At 42.7% G+C, this 22,230-nt stretch overlaps 1 protein-coding gene across 1 annotated transcript; it reads right to left on the reverse strand.

Moving 5' to 3' along the window:
• Positions 1-589: 589 nt before the first annotated feature.
• Positions 590-20,468, reverse strand: cplane1 (ciliogenesis and planar polarity effector 1; the record flags this gene model as incomplete). Its single annotated transcript, XM_080046611.1, has 50 exons — positions 590-784; positions 965-1,242; positions 1,368-1,504; positions 1,661-1,828; positions 1,939-1,994; positions 2,374-2,554; positions 2,645-2,776; positions 2,902-2,944; positions 3,311-3,493; positions 3,646-3,739; positions 3,886-4,142; positions 4,275-4,518; positions 4,922-4,998; positions 5,095-5,157; positions 5,343-5,477; positions 6,088-6,154; positions 6,245-6,329; positions 6,411-6,592; positions 6,703-6,929; positions 7,017-7,266; positions 7,369-7,734; positions 7,826-8,081; positions 8,355-8,419; positions 8,518-8,591; positions 8,680-8,831; positions 9,051-10,166; positions 10,263-10,578; positions 10,936-11,047; positions 11,163-11,312; positions 11,412-11,512; positions 11,591-11,738; positions 11,993-12,157; positions 12,247-12,464; positions 12,556-12,686; positions 12,829-13,066; positions 13,147-13,314; positions 13,461-13,646; positions 13,726-13,806; positions 13,982-14,172; positions 14,607-15,391; positions 16,553-16,753; positions 17,162-17,411; positions 18,086-18,268; positions 18,662-18,765; positions 18,892-19,048; positions 19,131-19,234; positions 19,366-19,598; positions 19,925-20,044; positions 20,135-20,270; positions 20,388-20,468. The coding sequence occupies 50 exons, from the start codon at positions 20,466-20,468 to the stop codon at positions 590-592; spliced, it is 9,642 nt and encodes a 3,213-aa protein (XP_079902737.1).
• Positions 20,469-22,230: the final 1,762 nt, after the last annotated feature.

Genomic DNA, 22,230 nt, shown 5'->3' on the forward strand with positions numbered 1-22,230 from the left:
AGGCCACTGTAGCTTCTGTTATTATTCTAAAGGGTTGAGGTTACCCAGGGAGCGTTGCATTCTAGAACTTTCTTGATGATGTCATATTACACAGTGCCCCTTTAAAATGAAATCTTAATTGGAACACTTTAGTCTGTATGATTATATTAAAACCAATTAAAACCAATCATGTCTGTGGTTGCAATAATTGCAACAATGAAAATGAGAGGAAAGATCTTTGAAATGTTTATATCTACATATTTAATAGTTGGGAGTCTGGGACAATAACGTCCGTGCAAAAATAAATTATGAATGTAGAAAACTTTACACACATACACAAGAGAGAAGAGGACATAATTGCAGATGTCAGGACAAAGGCTTTGTAAGAGACAGCCATGAAAATACAAATCATACGTTTACTTTACCAATACAAAAAACCCTTATCATATCTAATAATAAACAATCTGGATTAGGATTTATATTTTAGTTTAATATCCTTATGAATTCTCCCTTTTTCTTTTTCCAACAAAAAAGGCACATGGAAATCTTGGATGTGCTTTTTGTTGTTATATATCATCTACTAAAGCCTCAATGTGGTATTGTTTTTCCTTCACTCTAGTCTGTCCGGCTCCTCTGTGGCCACCAGCCTCTCGATAGCGGCCCAGTCTATTTTGCTGAGGCTGCTGCTCCCTGTCCCTGAGAGGTTCTCTAGCCAGTCCATCCCCGATACACTGGCTCTAGCACCATCATCATCATCATCATCATCATCATCTTCATCCTGTTCATCCAAAAGTCCAGCCAAAACCTGGTAAAGCAAACAACAACATGTATGAACTGGATTTAAAAAACTGTGTATATTTGTGACATGGAAGTAATGTTACGGTTACACCACAGAAATGCTGTTTATAATGATCTTTTACACCAAAAGCAGAATTACAATCCCCTCAGATATAGGCCAATATGTAATGAAAGATGAGATTCTTACTATGCTTGACTCCTCTGGTCCCACTAGTCGGTTTAATTCTGAAGTGCGCTCCCATTGGTTGACCTCTTCTCTATCTTCCGTCCTAGGCTGCTCTCTCAGGATCCCCCTACCCACTGTAGTCACTCTTGAAGAACTGTTGTTCGGCCCCGTCCCTCTCTGGTATCCGACAAGCCTTTCTTCACTCTGGTTGGCTGCGTGCGGTTTAGTCTGGCTCTTAGTGTTAGAGAGCATGCCCCGCCTGGTCACCTGAGACAGACGGTCCCTTGGCAGAGCCGTAACTAACGCAAAAAAAAAGTCACACAGCATAAGCATTTATTGAATTGAATAGAATTGTTTGGGAATTCGAGTGATAAAAAAAACACATCTACAGGATATTAAATGTAGCTGAATATCATCATGTTACCTGGTCTATGTAGTCCAAGTCTCTTGTAGTATTCCTGTGAAGGCAGTCCCTGCATCTCAGCAGTCCACGTACGAAGTAGGGGTTGAGCTGGTCCTGACTTGAGACTTCTTTTATCATTGGCAGATACTGAGTATGCACTAAGAAAGATAGTATACATAGCATCCAGATGCTTAGGATAAATGTGTTGGGGTCTTTACAGAATCTGATCATCATGGAATAATTAATGATTTTTTCAAAGCTAGATTAGAATCCAATTATTCTTTAATGAGACAAGATCCTATTGCAGGAGATACCTGTGAGTGTTAGCAGGCGGTGGAGCAAAGCCGGATGATGTATTTAAGGGCACTGGTGTAGCTGCAGTCCTTGAGGAATAGTGTAGGGCTGGAGGAGTGGTGGGGAAGTCCGCCACCAAATAACAAGCTTCATTAGTCCTCTGGTTGTATTGCTCCAGAAGCATGTACCTTAACAATCAAATAAAAATAACAGTTAACTAATGGACATGCACCCCCCTTGTACAAACCATTATTACAGTCTATGGTGCACACACAACGTAAGCAGGTGAGGTACATACTTTTCTTTTTCCTCTCTGGTTCTCCAATTGGTTGCTCGGTTCTTGTTTGTCGATTTCTGCAGGGGCAAATAAGGTGTCAATGTGGATTTAATATTTTAAAGGTCCACTATGCAGTTTCAGGGGTAGGGGATTAGCAGAGCTCGCTATTAGTTTACCAAACATATTTAATCGACATGTATTTCTCAGTATTGATTAATCATGTCATCATAAATAAAAACTAAATTATTTTCAGGCAAACAGTGAATCAACTGTTTTATCTTTAAACAGTGTTCCAGGGATCCAATTTTCCTGTGAGGAAAGTTTGTTTGTTCAGGTTTGAGAATTTACCTTAGAAAATGTTCACTTCTCTGACACGCCCAAATTTACACAGTGCACCTTTAAAAATTAACATTAAAAGGACTATCCAATTCTATTCATAAGGCAAACATATCTCACCACAGTTCCAGAGGTAGAAAAAGGTTTGTGCTCCCTCTCCCTCAGGCTCTCTCTTTGTTTGCGATACACAGCCTGATTTTCTCTCTGTTTCCTTCTCATCCAGATCCTCAGCTCCCTCCTCTCGTCCTCTGGAAGCACACGTTTCTGCGACATCCAGCTACTTTGATGCTGCTCCAGTCTGCTAAGGATTGAAAAGCTTTTCCAGCTCAGTGATAATCATAGTTGTTAAGGTAGTCATACTTGATAGCACTGAATTGTAGTAGTATCTTACCTGCTGTGGCGTGCCGTCTGTGAATTGGACGAGTCCAGGTCATTGACGGATAAATAGCCTTCCTTCATGAGCTCGGCTAAGAGTTCGGCTGTATCGGATAGCCCAGTGTGACCCAGATTCTCATCTGCCCATCTAGAGATGGACAGGTAGAGGGCGCAGTATTGTTAAATAGAGGACGAAGCAAAAAAATAGTAAGAACACAGCAACAAAGCATAATGTGAGTCAAAACATGGGTACGATCCTTTAGATCTACTTACACAGGAGATATTCCAGATGCTTCAGTCAGCTGATCTGTCATTTCTTTGGGAGCAACACAAACATAACAAAAATAATTATATAGTAACTTTTAACATTATGAATCCATTGTGGTAACAACCAGTTGTCTGACTGTACAAGGATAAAGACTCAATATGAAACCACTCAAACAGTGCATTAGCTCATTTGAGTTTCCTTCAATACTATTTTCAAAATAAATCGTTTTATTTTTAATTGCAGTTATAATTGAGGACAATTACTGAGCCATACCTAGAAAATGTGTAATGCTTTTACATTGCTTTTCCCTGTAGCACACTATTTATTTGAAAAGCAGTTGTTTGGAACTATGATAGCAAAGCCTTTAAAGTAGTAAAACATTTTAGGAAATGTTTAACTCAATAGCATCTTTACTTGGAGGTGTGTGAAGGTGGGAAGGACCAGCGTTTTGACCGAGGGAATAAGTGGACTGACGGAAAGATGCCTTCCTTTCAGGAGCAGATGAGTAATCAGGAAACATGGATTCTTCTTCTTGATTTTCTTTTTCCTCTTCGCAGGCATTTAATTTGGCGGAAGTGTCCAGCTGCGGCATCCATGCTGTTGGAGGCAGAGATTGTACAACAATAGAGTCTAAGAGTTGTATTATCAAACAATACAGTGTTATATGTTACGCTATTAATTTACCTGCAACATTGCTTTTCTTTCTGGATTTTGGACTTTTATTACAGATGAATGTTATTAGATCATACCTTCCTGTGGGACAGACAGTCTGACAGTTTTCTTTCCGGTGGTGGTCATTTTCACATCAACAGCTGGTGTGAGATTTTCAATTGTGTTCACCAGCTGCATGGAGACAAAGTAAGACAAGCAAGGACTGATAGATTACATACCGTATATTTCCCAGGGCTTTGATGTACATTTGAAAACCTAGGTGTCATTAAAAATATGAGCTGGATAACAGAAATAGAAAAACAACAGTGCCTATGTACCATCCTGGAGTTGGAGAAGTCCATTTCAAGATAGTCTGCGATGTTCTGCAGAGCGGCCAACTGAGCGTCCATCTCTGACAGGCGAGATGAGAACCAGACTGTGGGAGTTGAGGAGGATGAGGCGTTGTGGGCTCCAACACTCTTTATGGCTCGACAGATTTCAGAGCCAGAAGGATCCACCAATTCATGTGGAGGTGTTCTCTCTGGATTCCTAGTTGGCTCAATGTGGCTGAGTGACGGCCACTCCTCAGGGATATCTAGAAAATAAAATACAACAGATATTTGGACCAATGCAATTGTGCCTCACAAGTCACAACAGATCCGATTATAATCAGTATAAAGAAGACATTACTGCATTAGTCGTTTAATGCACAAGGACATATAAAGACCTGTGTGGGTGGTGGGTGTCAAGAGATCCTCTGGAATTGGCACTGAGGGATGTAGATCAGTGGCAGTAGCAGAAGAACTCCTAATAACAGAAGTCGCCAGTGCGTGAAGCTCAGCAGAAGTGGGTGAAGGAGGGCGAACATAAGGTGCATCTTGCGCTACTGGGCGGACATGGGGTGGCAGATCCTGATGCATGGCTTCATCTTCAAGATCCAAGACACTTATGAAATGGCGGCCATCCAGACCCTGAGAGACATAGAAACAAAGATTAGTTAATTAAAATATCAATTTGAAAAAAAAACCTGACTTTGAATGAAATGTAGTATGGAGACCATGGTAACTCCTTACGATAAAAACATGCCATAATTCTGTGCCTAGTTGAGATATTTTCTACATTATATGGCAGGCTATGAAGCATCAAATGGGGCAGCTGGTGTTTGCAATTATTATTTCTTATTGTTAATTAATTGTCAATGTATACTTTTTTTTAGTATACGTCCTTCTACACTCGAATAGTTGGCACGGATGTACTGTGTTTTATACTCAATACCTCTTATTAAGGAAGTGGAATGAAGGACCTATTCAGACACAGCTTTAGAGTCTAAAAAGGCCCATTCATTGAGTCCACCTTCCGTGTCTGGCCTCTTACCAGATTATTCACCGGCCCCTGTGGGCGTTCCTCTGTGTCTTGAACAAGGCCAAACTGCAGATTCCCGGAACTTCGTGCTGGTGGAAAAAAAACACACTTTGTCAATCCTCCATATTTTCCACATGAAATAAAAAACAGTGTTTAATAGTTATACCCGTTTCAAATCAACTTACATTTAAGGCTACTAGCCGTCACAGAGGCAGACACGGCTTTATCCACAAGTGCAGGAGGACAAGCTGAAAGAAAACAAAAATAATAATGATAACGATGTGGTAATGTTCTTGTTTGTTTTCCAAGTACTGTAAAAACAAACACTTGAACGTATTTTCATTCAATTCCAATAACAAGCAGTATTATAACATTACAACCATGCAAGACCATTATTAACAGTGCACGAATCCCTAACCAATCCGCTTCTCACCTGGCTCTGTGTTGGTGAAAGCATCATGGCACTCTGGGGGTCTTTTACATGTGGAAGCAAAGGCATGGAGCTCAGCTGAAGTGGACTCGGCTCTGTCCAATAGTCTCTGACCAGTCAGCAAAGACTCAAAGGACCCTGGGAGGTGTAGTCAATTACATCAAAACAACATATCAATAGAATTGAAATCACTGAAAAGTGTCCAGTCGAGACTTATGGTATACTTTGTGTGACTACTGTATGTAAAACTAAGGTCAAGACAATGATTTGCTTGGAAAAGGCAGTTACAAGGAGCTCTTTCAGCTAAATATACAAGAGTCTTTATTTAATTTCTTGTTCAAAAGAGGACAGCAAAGAGTAACTTTGGTTTGACTGCAATTCATCAGAATGTGATCAGTGTCAATTCATCAGAATGTGATCAGTGTCGAGCTGACAATTAAAATGTGAATAAGGCTGCTGTGGCATTCCTTTTAATGCAATCAATGTTCATTTGAAAGGGCAATCATTTATGTCCTCCCTCTGAGATGCAGCAGTGAGATTGTCTTGCAATTGTTTGACTTAAGACAAATAATAACATTTGAGTCTTCATAATAGCAGTTTTTTTTATTGTGGCTATGAGGTAAACCCTTTTTTTAGCACTACCAAATAAAGGTGAATTGCTATCTTAATGTAGGTTAGAAAAGAGCCAAGGATTAAAATTGAATATGATTACTAACCAATTGTAATTTGATATATATTTGACATTTACCAAATTGAATGGCAGCATCCTGTCCAGGAGGGAGCTCTTCTGCAGCTGCAGGTTCTTCATTTACAGGCTGCAGACATATTGGAACAAACAAATGATGATGGAATTACACTTCATTGGTTGCACAACATACTTTTTACTAGGATTAATATCGTTCTACCTCTTGTGTAGGAATGATGGACTCATCCGGTCTGAATGTGAACTCTGTTTTTCTTTCCCTCTCTGTCTTTGCTCTCCTTTGTTGCCTACAAAAGACCGCACAGTGAGTAAAGTCTGAGGAATAGTAAAAAAGAAAATCAATAAAATGAAAAGCGATATATAATTGCCTCTTGCTGGAGTTAGAGCTTGGAGAAGTGGTAGCTCTTGTGGTGCTTTCAGTAGGGAGGTTGGTTGTGAGCAACCGCAGTGGAGCATTTTCAGCATTCTGCCTCCTGATCACTGAATTTGTCAACTCCTCCATGGACATGAAACGGGTCATTTGAGCTGAAGGAGCTGCCAGGGGAAACATCTGTGAAGGAGACATATACAGTAGATCTTTACATAAACTACAATGCAATGCAAGTATTCCATGATACTTCCTTTAAAACATAATTTTAAAGTAATGGAAGTTGTGCTTACTGTATGTGGTCCAGAATCTATATGTAAAAGCTTGATCATAGGTGCCCCTCCCATGGGAGCTGCAATAACAGTAGCGGGCTTGGAGGAAGATGGTATGGGTAGTTTGGGGAAGGTGATGTTGCTTTGTGGGACAGGCTGAAAGTGCAGCAGATGAAGCCCCTGCATTGGTGCTGGTGTGTGAGCAGGAGGAAGGATGGATCTCTCTGATATCTCAATCTGCCCCGGAGCTGGATCATGGGAAGAATTAAAATGAAGTTGTCTTTTTGGCACAAAAGACCCATTTCTTGCAGTATGCTGCATGTGGGGCACTGGGCCTGCGGGATAGTGTGGGGCGCTTTGCTGGGGCAAGGGAGGACGTTGGAGCTGAAGTAACTTCAGGCCCAATACCTGAGAAGCAGGATCATTCTGTGTGCCATCATTAGAAGGCGGTAACACAGGGGCTCTGTGGATAGCAGGACAGGTGTTAGTAGTGGCCAGAAGCCCCTGAGAAGGTGGGATTAACTCCATGCTCTCACTAAACTGGATATCTGGTGACACAGCCTGGAGAGAGAGTGGCTGCATTTCCTTGAAGGAAAAAAAAGACACTGCATTCAGTTTGGTTTCACTCTAATGTACGTTTTGTCCACACAGTAGGACAATGTGTCACAACTTAATAGAAAACAATACCTGATAATTGACACCTGCACCATAAGCAGTGGAGGGAAGATTCCCGGTGTTGTGATGCTGCCCTCCTGTTGATGAGGATTTCCCAGAGTTCTGTGCGGCAGACTGGTCTACAAACATACTCGCAGGGGCCTGACTGAACTGAGGGTTGTTGGATCTGGAACTTGGCACATGTGCTTGTGTCTGAGGTGGCACTGGAAAGGCGGATTGAGCGAGGAAGTGATTTGGTTGAGGGATGACATAAGATGATGTCACATTGGGGTGTAAATAGTTCATGTTAGACTGGGCCAAAGACGAGCTCTGCTGGGCAATTTGTAGGTTCGAAAAAGATTCTCCCAAAACCTCCATCAGGCTCACGTGGTTGATATGCTGAAACGAAGGACGAAAACACACTATATCAGAGTCAATCTAATGTTGATTTCAGATAATCAAAATGTTTTTTGGGTCAGCCCATTCTTACCTGAACCAATCGGAATAAGTCTTCACCCAAACGCTGCCTCATTGGAGCAGTCTGAGTGATTAATGGCGGATTGGGGGCCGTAGAATCTGCAGTGGAGTTCTGTGGCTGAACGCTTGGAGGATTGACAGTTGTGTTGGGATGTGGCACTCCAGTAGACACAGAAAGCTCTGCCTGGACCTCTGCCTCTGGTTGGACAGTAGGTAGAGCTTGGGGCTCCGGTTGTGGGGGCGCTTGCAGGCTTTTGGCATAACTGTGGCTTCAATAACAAAACAAGAAATTTCAACACCCAGTGTCAACAATTGTGTGTGTTTTGCCCTGTCACAATCCTTATAACTCAGCAAAGATGATGTTTTATTAAATTGTTATAACTTGTTAGTGTCGGGTTGAAGAATTAAAATCTAAAATAATGATGCAATATTGAGCAAACTATTCCTATTCCATTATTATTTGGCACCAACTTCATCCAGTAATGAAAACTTCTACACATCCATGTGTGTTCTTGCAAAGTGATAATACATTAAATACTCACAGAGAGGCAGAACTGGACACGTCTTCAGCATTGTCTGAGAAGTCCAGGTCTGCAAGCTTTAAACTCTGCAAAGGGCAGAAACAACAGTCATTTGTGTGGTTTGACAACATTGATGAGTTGACACACATAAAGAATGGAAATCTTAATGAATGGTAATCTTCACCGTTTCAGATGTGCAGATGTTTTCATTGGAGACAGAGGACGACACTTCCAAGACCTCGCCGTCACTCCTTTTGCCTACACACACACACATCAATTAATATTCTCTGTTATAAGGTTCTGCATCACAGCAACTTTGATGATCCAGTATTACTAAGTAGCATACCTTCTTTTTCAGGTGTAATGTCTAAGTCATCAAGAGATGGCTGTGGAGAACTAGATTGCCACTGATGAGCAACAGAGGACAGTTGATCCTGATCAGTCACGAGAAGTCTCCTGTAAAATGTCAGTTCCTCTGGTTCATCTATACAAGAACTACTGCTGGAAAATAAATGATAAAAAAAATATAATAGATTATTCATATTTACAGCAAAAACAAAAATGAACTATGCTGTTTATATGAAACCATGTGACAGGCTGCAGTTAATATAAACCACAACAAACATATAAAACTCCAAATTCCACTATCAGCTCATTTCAAATTTCCATAAAGTGCAATAATAAGACATTTTTAACTAGAAACATGAAGGCACTCACGTGGACAGTTCTCCTTGCTGTAGATTGTGATCAAGACCAGTGATGGGCGTGTTGGCTGATGCAGGGTAGCCTGTATCAACACTACTCTCTCTCTCCAGCTTCCTATCCACCTGCGGTTGCAGCACAGGGGCTACAGTCCATTGGGTTTCTGGAACCTGGATGTGGGCAGTATAGTGATCTGTCCCGGTCAGTAGAGAGGCGTACCTACGCTGCAGCAAACTGAGGGAAGTGAGGACGGCAGGCGCTGAGGCTTTGACACGAATCATTACTCCTTCATCTGCTGCTCCTCCATTCTCTTTCTTCTTTTTGCCATGATGTCGTAAGAGCACCCTCCTATCAGCCCAGCGCACCATCCACTCCAGCAGCCTGCCCAGCTCTGGAAACTGAGCCTCCAATTTTGCATCCAGTCCCTGCTGCAGTTCAATCACTGCTTCCACAGAAGTTGAGGAGCAAAATAGCGATCTCTCTGGTTGCTGCCCTGTGGGAAAGGCACTCCGAACGGGGCTAGTTTGAGAACCAAAGAGGCCTCCCTTCATTGTTTGGCCTGAAGGTACACTGCTCTGCTGTCGGAGGCCAAACAAACCTTTCTGCCTGCCCGTTCTTAAACCAGGTAGAGAGCTGATGGAAAAGCTTACTCTGGGAGCGGGCGCTTCACTCCGGACGGTGGACTTTTGCATCTCTGGTGTTGGCACTTGTTTCGCGGGCTTGTAGCAGCAGCCAGCTCTGAACACTGGAGGATCACTGCCCGGTTGTTTTCTTGTTGGATGGTGTGCATCTCTTTGACGACGATGGATAGTTGTGAGCACGTCAAAGGTGAGAGAATGCAACTCTCTCTCCCTCAGCTGGGAGGAGAAGCCCTTCAGCAGAGGCAGCTCACCCTCCGAGTCCCCTCCATCAACACTATCTTTCTCTAGCACGTAGCTGAGGAAGAGCTCCAGGAAATGTAGATACTCTTCGCCTTCCAGCTCAAACTCCCAGGTGCCAACCACAGGCAGGAAGGGCTGCCCACTCTCCTTGGCATCGCCTGGTTGGCTCTCCTCCTGAATGACGCTTTGGATCTTAACAGCACTCATCTTTGCGTGTTTTCTGTCTCTTATTTTTTTTGCTTTTTTGCCCCTGCGAAAAAAGAAAACAACAAAGAACCTAATAAGTCCAAACATAGATACGTGATATCTCTGTGCAGTGGTAATGCTACTTTTCCACGCTGGTTACCTGGTCACGGCTCTGCTATGCATATCAGGAGAGATAGCCTCTGACGTATTATCCGCCGTGTCTCGATCACTGCACACTGGGGGGAACGGGCAGTCAGTCAAGGTGCTGGTGCTCAGGCTTGTGCCCAGTGAGAGTTGATTCAACATGGCCATACCATGTTTGCTCCCTCTGTCCTCCTCTTCCTCCTCCTTCTCCCACATATGGAGCTCAGTGGGGGCCACGTGTCTCTGCAAACGCCCGAGATGCTTCCTCCTCTGCCTGCGTTTGTCTTGAATCACAATCATCATCAACTCGTCCCCCTCCTGTTTTTCCCCCTCTGGAGGAGAACAGACAGAATATAGGAATACACAAAAGCTATTAAACCAAATAAGCATACTGTGATGGTATGTTAGCAGGACTCATTTTGTTATTGATACTTACGAAGAGTGGGTCCTGACCCACTCTTTGTAAGTATCAAAATGACAGCAGATGTCAAGTACAGGCTTACACCAAAACGGATCAATGTCCAAGTGCTGTAGAGTACATTTAAACCACTTGTTCATGAAGTAGGAATGCCCCCTTCCATGCACTTTTCTGATTGCCAAATTGTATCGCAATTCCACTGGCAGATACGATTTGACTGAGAAAATTCAGGAGTCTGGAACAGCCCTATAATGACTAGAGTCTCTCATACCTAGGACATTGCATTGCCTCAGTCTGTGCAGCAGCGAGTTAAACTTTTCCCTTAGAGGGACTCGGACAGACTCTTCCTCCTCTGGAAAGGCTCGTACCAGCACGTCGGCCACCTAAGAAAAGTAAAATAAAACAGCCAAGGATGAGAAATGCACTCACTCAAGGTCATTCCTACTGTTTGACTCTAATGAAATATATGTGAGACAAGGCAAGGAAAAGAGCTATCACCAGAGAGAGAGGAGAGAGTTCAGACACAAGGCTGAGCAGTACGTCCTGGAGGATCTCCTCAGCATTGAGGAAGCAGGAGAAAGGCAGAAAACAACAGGCCCAGCGGAGAGCATCAACACAGCTAGATCTCACTTCAGAACCATCTGGGAGCTGAGGGACCAAAATACACACACATATTTGTACAGGGCATCAGTGGCTGAGGATATTTGAAAATAAGAATGTTGTACACATAAAACACAAATGGAATACCTGCTCACGCTGTCTGGAGACCTGATACTTCCTGCAGGAAATGGAGAGCTGGTCCCTGACATGAAGCATCCAGCACAGAGCACACAGTTCCCTGAAACAAACTGTTTTAAGAAAAATATAGTTAAGTACTAATCTAAAAGTAAATCATTGATAATAAGGATATCTGGAGATTCACTCACTAATAGTCTTAATTGTGTCAGGGTCGAGGTGACCGTCTTTATTCGGCCCCCGTCTGAAGAATCCACTACGGGTGTCCAACTTCATCAGGCCTTCTGGGAAAGCCTTTTCCTCTTCAGCAGCTGACGGATCGGAGTACTTCTTCTTTATCTGAAAAAACAACATCACATATTTGCACATGATGGCATGACTTTACTGGTGTAATGAACCAATGGAACTGTTGTAAAATGAAAAAAATATGGAATTTCCGCAGAAAAATGTGGTTGATGCCATCAAGTGTCTTTAAGAAGAAGCTAGTGTAATGCCATGTGTGAGATTGTAAACAAAAGAAACAATCAGACCCTCTAAAAACAGAATCTTTGTCAACCACACTTTAATAATCTTTTTAATTAAGATAAAAGTACCTTGTGTTGAAGGTGTCTGGCGCGACGCAGATTGCTTATGTACCACTGGGCAGCAGGACGGCAGCAACGTGCAGATCTTAGAAGTAACAGTAATCTTTGAAGAACTCCAGACACTTTGTGACGTGATGCAACTTCTGCAAACTGCCCTATCGTCCCAACTGGATCCTAAACATGACATACACACAACATTTAACTACAGATTGAAAATATAAATATACTTGTATGTTAAATATTTGTTTTGCTATGTAATATACCTGTGTGTTGGGGGAAGGTTGAGGGCAATAAAGAGGTGGTGAAGGCAAATACAGTCCATTTGGCACCAGGGTGGGCAGGCAGGAACACAGTTCTTTGGCTGTGTCCAGCAAGGAAGACAAAGGTGAAAACATAACATTCACTCCGGCCATGACTGAAGCCTTCAGAATGTCCTGCATGGAAACCTGTAGTGAACCCCAGTCTTCTCCTTCCAAAGGTTCTAGTAAAATCAGGTCAGACAAAGCGTAGATTAAAATCACAGAGTTCTTTTCTGGTTGTGGACATCTATAGGTTTATCAGGTCTCACCAACCTGTAAAGCTCTTGTCACCATCTTTCTCTCTGCGCTCCTGGAAGTTTGACTTGTAACCAAGAAGACACTCCAACTCAACCCGGAAAATGCTCTCTGGTTCTAAATCTCTTGGGAGGGTGAGCTCTCTCTTCCTGATTCTGTCATAAAAGAGGTCATTGACATGTTCATGAAAACAAACATTGTATAAGATTTTGATTATTCTATAATTGGAAACAGTAACAGAAAACTTTAACCAATCACTCATCCCTCTTAGATTATACTGTATGCTTTCACACTGACCGAGTGAAGTCAAGGCGCTCGTTGCAGTAATTCGTATAGGCCAGGCTCAGAGAGGCCGCTGTCTTCCAGTCCCCTAGATGGTAAGCCAACCATACAGTCTCAGGAAGCAAACCCCCTAACAGGAGCAAATCCTGGGCATAGTCTACTGTCCATACTTCTGAAAGATGCTGCTGTCTCACTGCTCTAGCCACCTCCTCCTGACACAGTGGCAACAAGCGCCCAGCTCTAGGGGCTGAGAAAAGACATGTTAGAGGATGGCAATTTAAATTAAGAAATGATCTTTATAGATGACAAATAGTTATAGAAACACACTGTGAGGTAGATGTAGCGAGGGCAGGACAGTCACATGGTGAGGAGGCATGATGTAGAGGGGTTGGTTGGTGAAATAAGAGGCCATGAATCTCCCCAGCGTCTGAACCACGGCACAAGCTGCGTCACTGTGGAGGTCCACTGGCAGCCACGGGCAAGGAAGAGAGTCTGCTGCAGGGCAGAAAGGCAGATCATACCAACATCTTACTTTCAGGGAGAGACACCCGTTGTTTGCATAGTTAATCATCATAATCAAAAGGCTAATCTTCTAGAAAGTGGGTCCTATCGTAAACAAAGTGGTGATTGAATGTAACAACCAACTGTTGAGCATGGCTGACCTGTAGCGTAGGTCACATCTTCCCTCTGGTGTCCGGCCCTGTGTAGGATCAGACGGGCCATGTGGTCCCCCAACTCCTGGGCTTCTCTCAGCTGGTACTGGGACAACAGACTGTACAGGAGTGCCAGACAAAGCTGTGTCTCCTTGAAGACGCTACGACCACAGCCTTACACAGAGAGAACATATGATTACCACTTCAGACTGAATGTAATGTACCTAAAAAATATTTAAGCATAGGTTCTTACTTTTGTTACTCTCCTCACAAATTTGTGACCGCCAAGTATCAGCACTATTTGGGTAAGAGCCACACAGGTAAAGATGTTCACCTGGAACAGGAGAAGAGTCAAATATTAAACAATAATAATGATGCAGACGTTACCCTTAGGCTATCCTTTGGTCACAGTCAAATTATTTTGCATTTGGTTTATTTTTATTCAAACAACCTAATGTATCTCCTGTAGCTGGCACATAGTTAGATGAGAAGTCGTGTTGTATACAAACCTGGGTATCTCAGCAACCCGGGGCTCTCCTCTAGCTTTTCTCCTGTCGCCTGCAAAGCTGTTTGGATCTGGGACATGATGATAGATGACTGTTGCTGTTCCTCCTCCCAGCCATCACAGCCTTTAAAGCTTTTCAGTTCCTCCATATACTGCTGGGTGATCTTGTAGACCCACTGCCACACCCCCAACATTCTGTGCAAAAAAAATATCATAATTTTTGTTTGTCCTGAAGTTGGAGTCAGCTATTCTGGAGAATGCTTGTTGTCAAAATCAGTGAATATCTCTTCATGATCCAATACCGGATACAGTGTGTGCTGAAAATAAAATCCAGTGGTAACACAGAGCCTAGGCTCGGTAAACAGGCATGTTGCTAGTTACAGTTGCCCCCTTTGTTTACATACCAGTTTACAGAGCCTATGGTATGTATTAACACCAGGTTATTTTTCTTTATTATTATTTTTATTTTTCAGTGCACTGCACACACAGTACGGACAGGTAGCCGATCGCTGGGAGATATTCACTGATTTTGACAAATGTGATATTGACACAAAGCATTCTCCAGAATCGCTGACTCTACCTTTACATTTCAGGCAAATCTAACATAAAGCCAAAGAGATGGTCTGTACCTGCTGGATGGTCGCTGTGGAATAGGTTGTGCCTGATGTATAAAACTGTCTTTCTCTTCCTTTTCATCCTGCAACAGTGGCACATGGTGGACGTCTGAGGGCCACGGCTCTGGTGGGTGGTGAGATTCCTTCCCCGCAGACGACCACACATTTCTTTGCTTCAGACTGTAGGTGTGGTCCAGAGCGTCAGAGGCCAGCTGCAAGATAAGCAGGGCTGTGGAGAGGCTTTCAGATGATAACTGACAGTGACCAGGGGCTTGATGGGACTCTGGGCGAGGCATCAGCACGAGGTATATCAGCCGTTTACTGAAGTCCACCACCAGCCCCAAGCAGCGTGGCCCGTCCGAGTGAGCGCTATCCCAGGGAAGGAAGGACAGAAGGGCTTTGAGAAGGTTCAGGAGGCGAGTACGGACAGTGGTGTTCTTTTTCCCCGCGTTGGGAATCAAATGGAGCAAAGCGGCCAGTCGCAGTGCGCAGTAGAGGGTGTGCTTCAGCAGACGAGATCTGTTTTCCACGGCGTTGCCTAGAGACAACGCCAAAGCCCAAACCGTCAACAGCTTCCTCTGGATTTTCCCAAGTTCGCGGTGAAGAGGGGGAGTCTTTTTTCGCTCTGTACCGCCAAAGTCGTTTTCATAATCGGGGCTGGTGACGAGTCGAGTGTTGTGCGTCTGTGTGTCCAGGGCGTGGAGCGTGTCAAACATCGAGGCAAACTCCAGACGACCACCGTCCTCCACATGAGAACCGGCAGGAGCTCCGTCTAAATCAGAGTCATCCTCAAAGAAGGTCTAGGGGAAACACGTGACAAAAACAAAAACTCCTGCTTAGACAGATACACAAGGGAATCAAGCATATGATACATCAGCCATGAGATTGCTACACATCGTAAATAATGTGCAATAAAGTAATTTGATTATTTTCACTGTTAGCAGTATCCGAGCCATCAAAAATAACCATATATATCTTGGCATCTGGATAGATGAAAAAGTATCTTTTAAATTTCACATAAAAAATCTTGTCTGTCGTCTGCGACAAAAGATTGGATATTTTTATAGGAACAAAGCCACCTTCCCGTTGTTCAGTAGGAAAAGGATTATTGAGGCAGTTTTTATGTCTGTCCTTGATTACGGTGATGTAGTTTATCGGCATGCATCTCATTCATGTCTTAAACTCCTAGACTCTGTTTTTCACTCTGCTTTAAGGTTCATTACAGGAGATGCTTATGACACACACCATTGTGTTTTATATGAAAAGGTTGGGTGGTCCTCTCTTAAAGAGAGACGTGATGCACATTGGCATATTTTTGTATATAAAGCCCTGACCGGAAAACTACCACTCTATTTGACAACAGTGCTGCATATTTCAGATGGGCTTTATCAAACCCGCTCAACTGAAATGCTTATGTTATATGTTCCATACGCCCGGTCTGACCTTGGTAAAACTGCTTTTAGCCACAGTGCCCCTGACTCCTGGAACAGCCTACAACATCAAATTAAAATAAATACACTCGTAACTGTTAACCAATTTAAAGTTATTATTTTGAATCAGCCCCACTCCACTTGTAACTGTTTTAATTAGGCTATTGTTCTGCTTTATTCAATTGATCTGAATGTTTTAATTGTTGTTGTCTCTTTGTAAGCTTGTTGTGTATTCTAATTGTATATTGTGCATCTGTAATTTGTCTCGACGTCATTGTAAAAGAGGGTAACCCTCAATTGATCTTTCGAGAATAAATAAAGGAAAATGAAATATAAACAGGAACTTATAATAATAAAAGAATAAGACACTGCTGATAAACATATGTTAGGGATGGGTGAGAAAACTGCTCTCATCTGATTCTTACATTCATATAAATGTAGATGTAGTCAGTGTATATATCCTACACCAAACTCTACACCAAACTTAGGATCTAAAGCAATACATTCTTAGCTTTCTACCATCAGACCAACCTGTACTTTCTCGAGAAGCTCTTTGGTAGCCCCAAAAGTCCCCTGGTCCTGCAGGAAAAGTGGCAATGTGGATCCATCTGTGGCTTGTGAAATGACAGACTCTGTGACGTTGGCGTCAAGTGTAACACTGGGGGTAAACGACTGAAGGCCGCGGTCAAGATTTAGGCAAGATACGGACTCCAGCCAAGCCCTCACGTGTATCTGAAAATAATGAATGTGAAGGAAACAGTATTGTCAAGAATGATCCTGCAGTAATAAGAATAATCTGAAGAACAAACTCTTTTTGAGAATTTGGGGCCCTTTTTTGTCTCTGTGCCAGATTACTCCATCCCCATAGAGATTTCTAACTGTGTGAATAAGTGTGTTGTGTCTATGTATGTAGGTCTGAGAGACTAATGATATTTATTTTTTTATTTTTTTTAAACTGGCAGCCGCAAAATGTTGCTATACAGTATGTGGTGACATGTTCTGTTTTGTTTGTCTTGTTACTGTTGTAAAATTGAAAAATTGAAAAAAAAATATTGAAAAAAAAAAGAATGATCCTGCAGAAATAACAAGTAAAAGCCAATCCCTATTCCCATTTCTAGAGGGTCCCCGGTTTACCACTACCTTTGATTTATCCAGTGTGTGGCTGGCCTTCTCGAGGTCTTCGCTTGTGTCCCTTAGGAGTGTTTTCAGCAACAAGGCAGGAGAAGGCCTATGGAGCACCCTCATGACTGTGGCCATGTAGCCGTCAGACACAATGAGATACAACAGCCGTGGATGCCAGGTCACAGAATAGCGCTGCCTCAGGAGGTCCCGCACAGAGAAGCTAGAGCTAGACAGAGAGGCTTCCATGTTGCCAGCAGACGTTGGTGGCCTACGGAGAGAAAAGATAGTGGATGTACATACAAAAACTGAGAGGCAATGATTTGTCATGTTGAAAAGTGAAATTGAAGCACTCAATAGAAAAGGTTGGCCACAGATGACAGAGGGGGATACAATTTCAAAACATTAGCCCTAAACAAATCAATAACTTATAACCAAGCCCCAACCTCAGCGATTTTTACCAGCATCCAATAAGGAAGTGACCACAACTGTAGTAACCGGAAGTGCCACAAGGGGGGTGGAAGCAGAAGACAGCCATCTCTCATTGACTCACTTGTTAAACAGGCTGTTTTCAAAGTCTTATTAAACCTATTTACAGCCTGGTCCACAAAACCATTTTAGTCTGTATGTTTAGGTCATATTTCCATGACAACACTGAGGGGGGTGAATTTTTTCGGACCACGCTAGTTTTTATTTTATCGGAGGTTAAAATGTATTGGCGCGATCTCTTGAGTGACAACTCTCCGCCCGTTGTCCCTCACTTTACCTCGGAGGTATACGTCAGCTATCTCCCTCCCCCTCACAAAATGGCGACGCGCACAAACCAGGATTATTGGATGCCGTGTGAATAACTGAGGTCAGCCCGGATGCTACATCCATATTATTTACTATCTATGCTTATAACAAGGGTAGGTAAATGATGAGCAAAATGTCTCAAAAGAATACCGGTAAGTGACGAGAGGATGCAGGGGTAGGAAGTGTGCGGGCCCAAAGTCAACACTGCAACCAGAGCTTGTTAGAGAGAGAAGCCCCCCAAGGCGAGACATCATAAGAAGGGAGCCTCTCTTCAGAACACAGGCAAGAAAAAGACTGCCCGGGGACCAGCTCACACTGCCCACCCAGTAGGACCTGAAAGAAAAGATATGTAAAGTCCATGACTAAATAAATACACATAGGCTATGTACATCCAAGACTTTGAAAGAAGTTCAAATGACAGATGGAATTGGGGTGCAATCTTGATACAACTGTACAGAGATTGTTTTTATTTTTGCTGGTGATGATGGGAAGTGATCGTAGCATCATACCCCTTTGGAATATTTTATAATAAGAAACTGTGGACATGATGTGCTGGACTCAGGCACACTGTCAAGACTACTATCCTTGTCTAAAGTTGTAAATATTCAGTCATAGATCTTCATCAGCAATATTAAGACCCCCAGTTTAGGCCTCTCATTGACTGATTAGGGCATCACATCAACAACAACACCTGTTCCCATTTTAGGAATGTATAGTATAACATACCTTGTGTATTTAGAGGGGATTTCCATTTTCTTACTTCCACATCCTCCGAGGCCACTTGATATTGAGACAAAATTCTGTGTGCTCACAAAGAGGACCTGTGTAGCCTGCATTCAACAACAATAAACATAAATCTGGATTCACATTTCTACAGAAGGATGGACCGGGAGAAAATAAAGAAAACAGCTGAAGATGTGAAAAAAATAAAAAGACAACAGCTAAGTGCTCCTCACCTTAGGCTGTCTCTGGTTCAGGACGATGGCTAACAGTCGGCCATCGGGGGAGAAGGCTGGCATCAAGGCCCCTCTGGACTTCACCGGCTGGCAGGGTGGGGTGAGACGTGACATGGGGTAAGTCTTGGTGGCCCACTGTATGCTGTATCCCATAGAACTGAGAAGAGAAAGGTGTGCTTTTAACTACTGCAATACCCAATGAGAGTCCTGTCTGTAGTTAAATAGGCCTGCTCACTCACCCCATTTTCACATGGACCTCTTCCCATTGGATTTTCAGGAAGGTGAGGATTAGCTTCTTCCCAGATGTGAATACAAAGGCTGATAAGCAGGCATCACCCATAGCCTACAGGAGTTTGAATAGCGATGAATTAAGATGTAATTTACAGAAAATAAGAAATTCAGTACAGGTATGTATAACCGTGCCACTGATTGAAATAAGACACAATATGTCATATGCGTAGTCAGAAAACAAACCTCTGTCTTGACGAAGATGGTGTGTTGGGATGCCTCTTTGTCTTGTGAAGAAGGCAGAATGGAGTCTTCAAGAGGCTGTATGTGTGCCCAGCGTCCCTTGACTGTTCCATCTCGTAAGCCCGCCAATTCCCTGACGTCCGTGCCCTCCCACAGGAACACTTGCCCTGTTATGGTTACCAGGAGCACGCGCATCCCATCCCCTGAAACCTGGAGTGTCAGTCGTGTGGCATTCCCTGTGAAAACATACACACAAATGTATGGCTTGAGGATTTAATATCAAATTTAAATGCAGCAACTTGAAAGAGGGTACTCTAAGTGCAGTTGAAAACTTTTTTAATGATCGGCTGACATATGTGGATGCATGTAGGGACTGTCAACAGTTGATGGTCAAAATTATCCAGACTGATCAGTTCAAAGTTCTTGAATAAGCTCTTTCAGATGGTTAATGTGTTTCAGTACCAGCCTGATTATTGCAGATGTAGTGTCAGCCCTGCATAACCAAGCAGTTTAAGAAGAATGCTGGTATGAAATATACACAAAGCTCCTGTGTTGAGCATACCTTGAACAGCAGTGAGCATATGAACTACTTCTGGCACTGCTGCAGCAGTCTTCAACAAGTCTTTATCCCTGTTCCACAGAAACAGCTCTCCTGAGACTAAAAGTCCACAAAGCCACATACCTGAAAAACAACAGGAGATAAGTATGTATGTATTTATCGGAAGTGACAGGCAACATGTTGTTTTGCTTTGCTTTCACACATTAAACTCACCATTGTGGGATGAAGCCATCGTCACTACGCTGTTGAGCAAAGGATGGAGTTTAGGAGTCCTCTTCTTAGTGTGACCAGACACCATGTTTATCTCACTGATCCGTTTGTCATCCAACAGGAACACCGACTCCTTCTCCTGAACAGTGACAACACAGGTTCACAGTCGTGTTCTTTTTGCAATGACAGCAAAGATCATTTGCATCACGGCTCTGTCTGTAATGCTTTATCTCAACACTGTTATTACCGTCCTCACCTTTCCTAGCCAACAGAATCGCGGCCATGGTTTCTTCCGCTTGATGCTGGATGACAAAATCACCTCCAACTTTAGCTCCATGTTTCAAATTACGCATCTGTCCTTCCTCTTGATTATTGTACTCAGGAAGGGTTCATCGCGATTGCGGGATCCAGCTAGACAAGCAAGACTATCTAAATCTGTAGGTGAGTTTACAATGTAAACACAATGTAAACATTCTGCTTAGCGACATAGCTAGGAAGAAATTTAATATTTCTAATAATTAAATGAAACCGCTATGTGAACAGCGAAATGTGACAAGTACTGACAATGTTAAAGTACGCTGTTATCAGCCAATGTTGTCCATTGTTTGAACTTAATTACAACACCGAGGTTATATTACCGTTAACTAGCGTTAGCCACCTAGCTAATTTTGGTTAGCGTGCGGCGCAATAGTCTGTAAAAGAAGCCAAAACTGAATACTTCACCTATTCTGGTAAGCGCCACATGTTATGCTCACACCATGTTGTTGCTAAAATGTTAATATAAATATAGTTTTACATGTTAAACCGTGGCTAATCATGAAATATTTCGAAACTCCCTCCGCTTCTGTAGCCAGAATAGTTTCCCATGATCCTCTTGGAGGAAGCTTTCAACGCGTTGCCGTGGGAACATACTCTCAGTGTAGTAGGTCCATGGATTTCTGCATAGGTGATCCAAAACCCTCACTTACCTAGATAGCCTTCTATTTAAATGCCAATATAAAAATTATAAAAAAAATTAAATATGTGTTCCCTTATCTCCTCATGAGCCTTATTTATTTTACAGCAACTCCATATTTACAGAATTATGTAGGCCTATGGCCTTTTTTGGGCTTTGCAGCTTGGGTAGAACTTCAGTCACTTGAATTGGCTGAGGTTTTTATTTTGTTCTTTTAAATCTATCAATTAGCCTATTATTAGATTTTATTTGATCAAGCATTGCAGATTTTTCATTATTCCATGCCGCCTGACCTGAAATAGTTTTTTAACTTTGAGGCTTTAGTGAGTCCTTGCAGCATGCCTCATGATGAGGTAGGCATTCTTCTTGTTGTTTGTTTGCACACACATTCAGAGGCAGGGCCAAAAGAGGGGAAAATAGCCCACAGGGAATTTCAGGACACAAAATAATAATCACCTTCACAAAAACAATAAATTAACAGTTGCAAATTGGGTTTGCTTCAAATTGACAATGAGCTTATATAACAATGGGCAATAAGGCCTAGTGCCCTGCATATTCACAGAGAAGCCCCTTTTTGCGGAATTCACATAATTCTGAATAATGCTGCACATGCATACTTTTGCCAGCAGATGGCCTTGTTACAGCAGACATTACTGCTGATAGTCTCTAGGTTTTTTAATGAAAGCCTGTTCTGACAAGAGAAGATCACTGTGGAAGATGTATGGTGGCATAAGAGATCTTTTTGTGGGTTGCCTTTGAGCTATTGCAGTTATTTCTCTACAAGGCCAATTTGTGTGGGTCATGCATGCAGGCCTATTAACATACTGAATTTGTGTGTGCAGTTGAGGTCTTCTTCACTATTAGCATGCTTTTGGTTGTGTGAACTCTTATGCACTTTGGTTTCTTATTGGTTCGTTAAAGAGCCCCTGCTAGTATTCAATTACCCTTGTACACCCTCCCCATCTTATCATGATAGACATGAAGGCAGCAATGGCCAATAGGTGAAAGAGGAGACTATACCGTCTTAATTGGTTCATTTGCCTCTGCCTGCCAGACGCAGATGGAGCTTTTTATCATTACTGTCACTGCCAGCTCCGTTCTGCTCTGATGAGAGCCGTCCTTAAGAGGCAGAGCTTGACATCAT

The sequence above is a fragment of the Ammodytes marinus genome, assembly GCF_949987685.1.
Source record: "Ammodytes marinus genome assembly, chromosome: 18".
NCBI classification, from domain to species: Eukaryota; Metazoa; Chordata; class Actinopteri; order Uranoscopiformes; family Ammodytidae; genus Ammodytes; species Ammodytes marinus.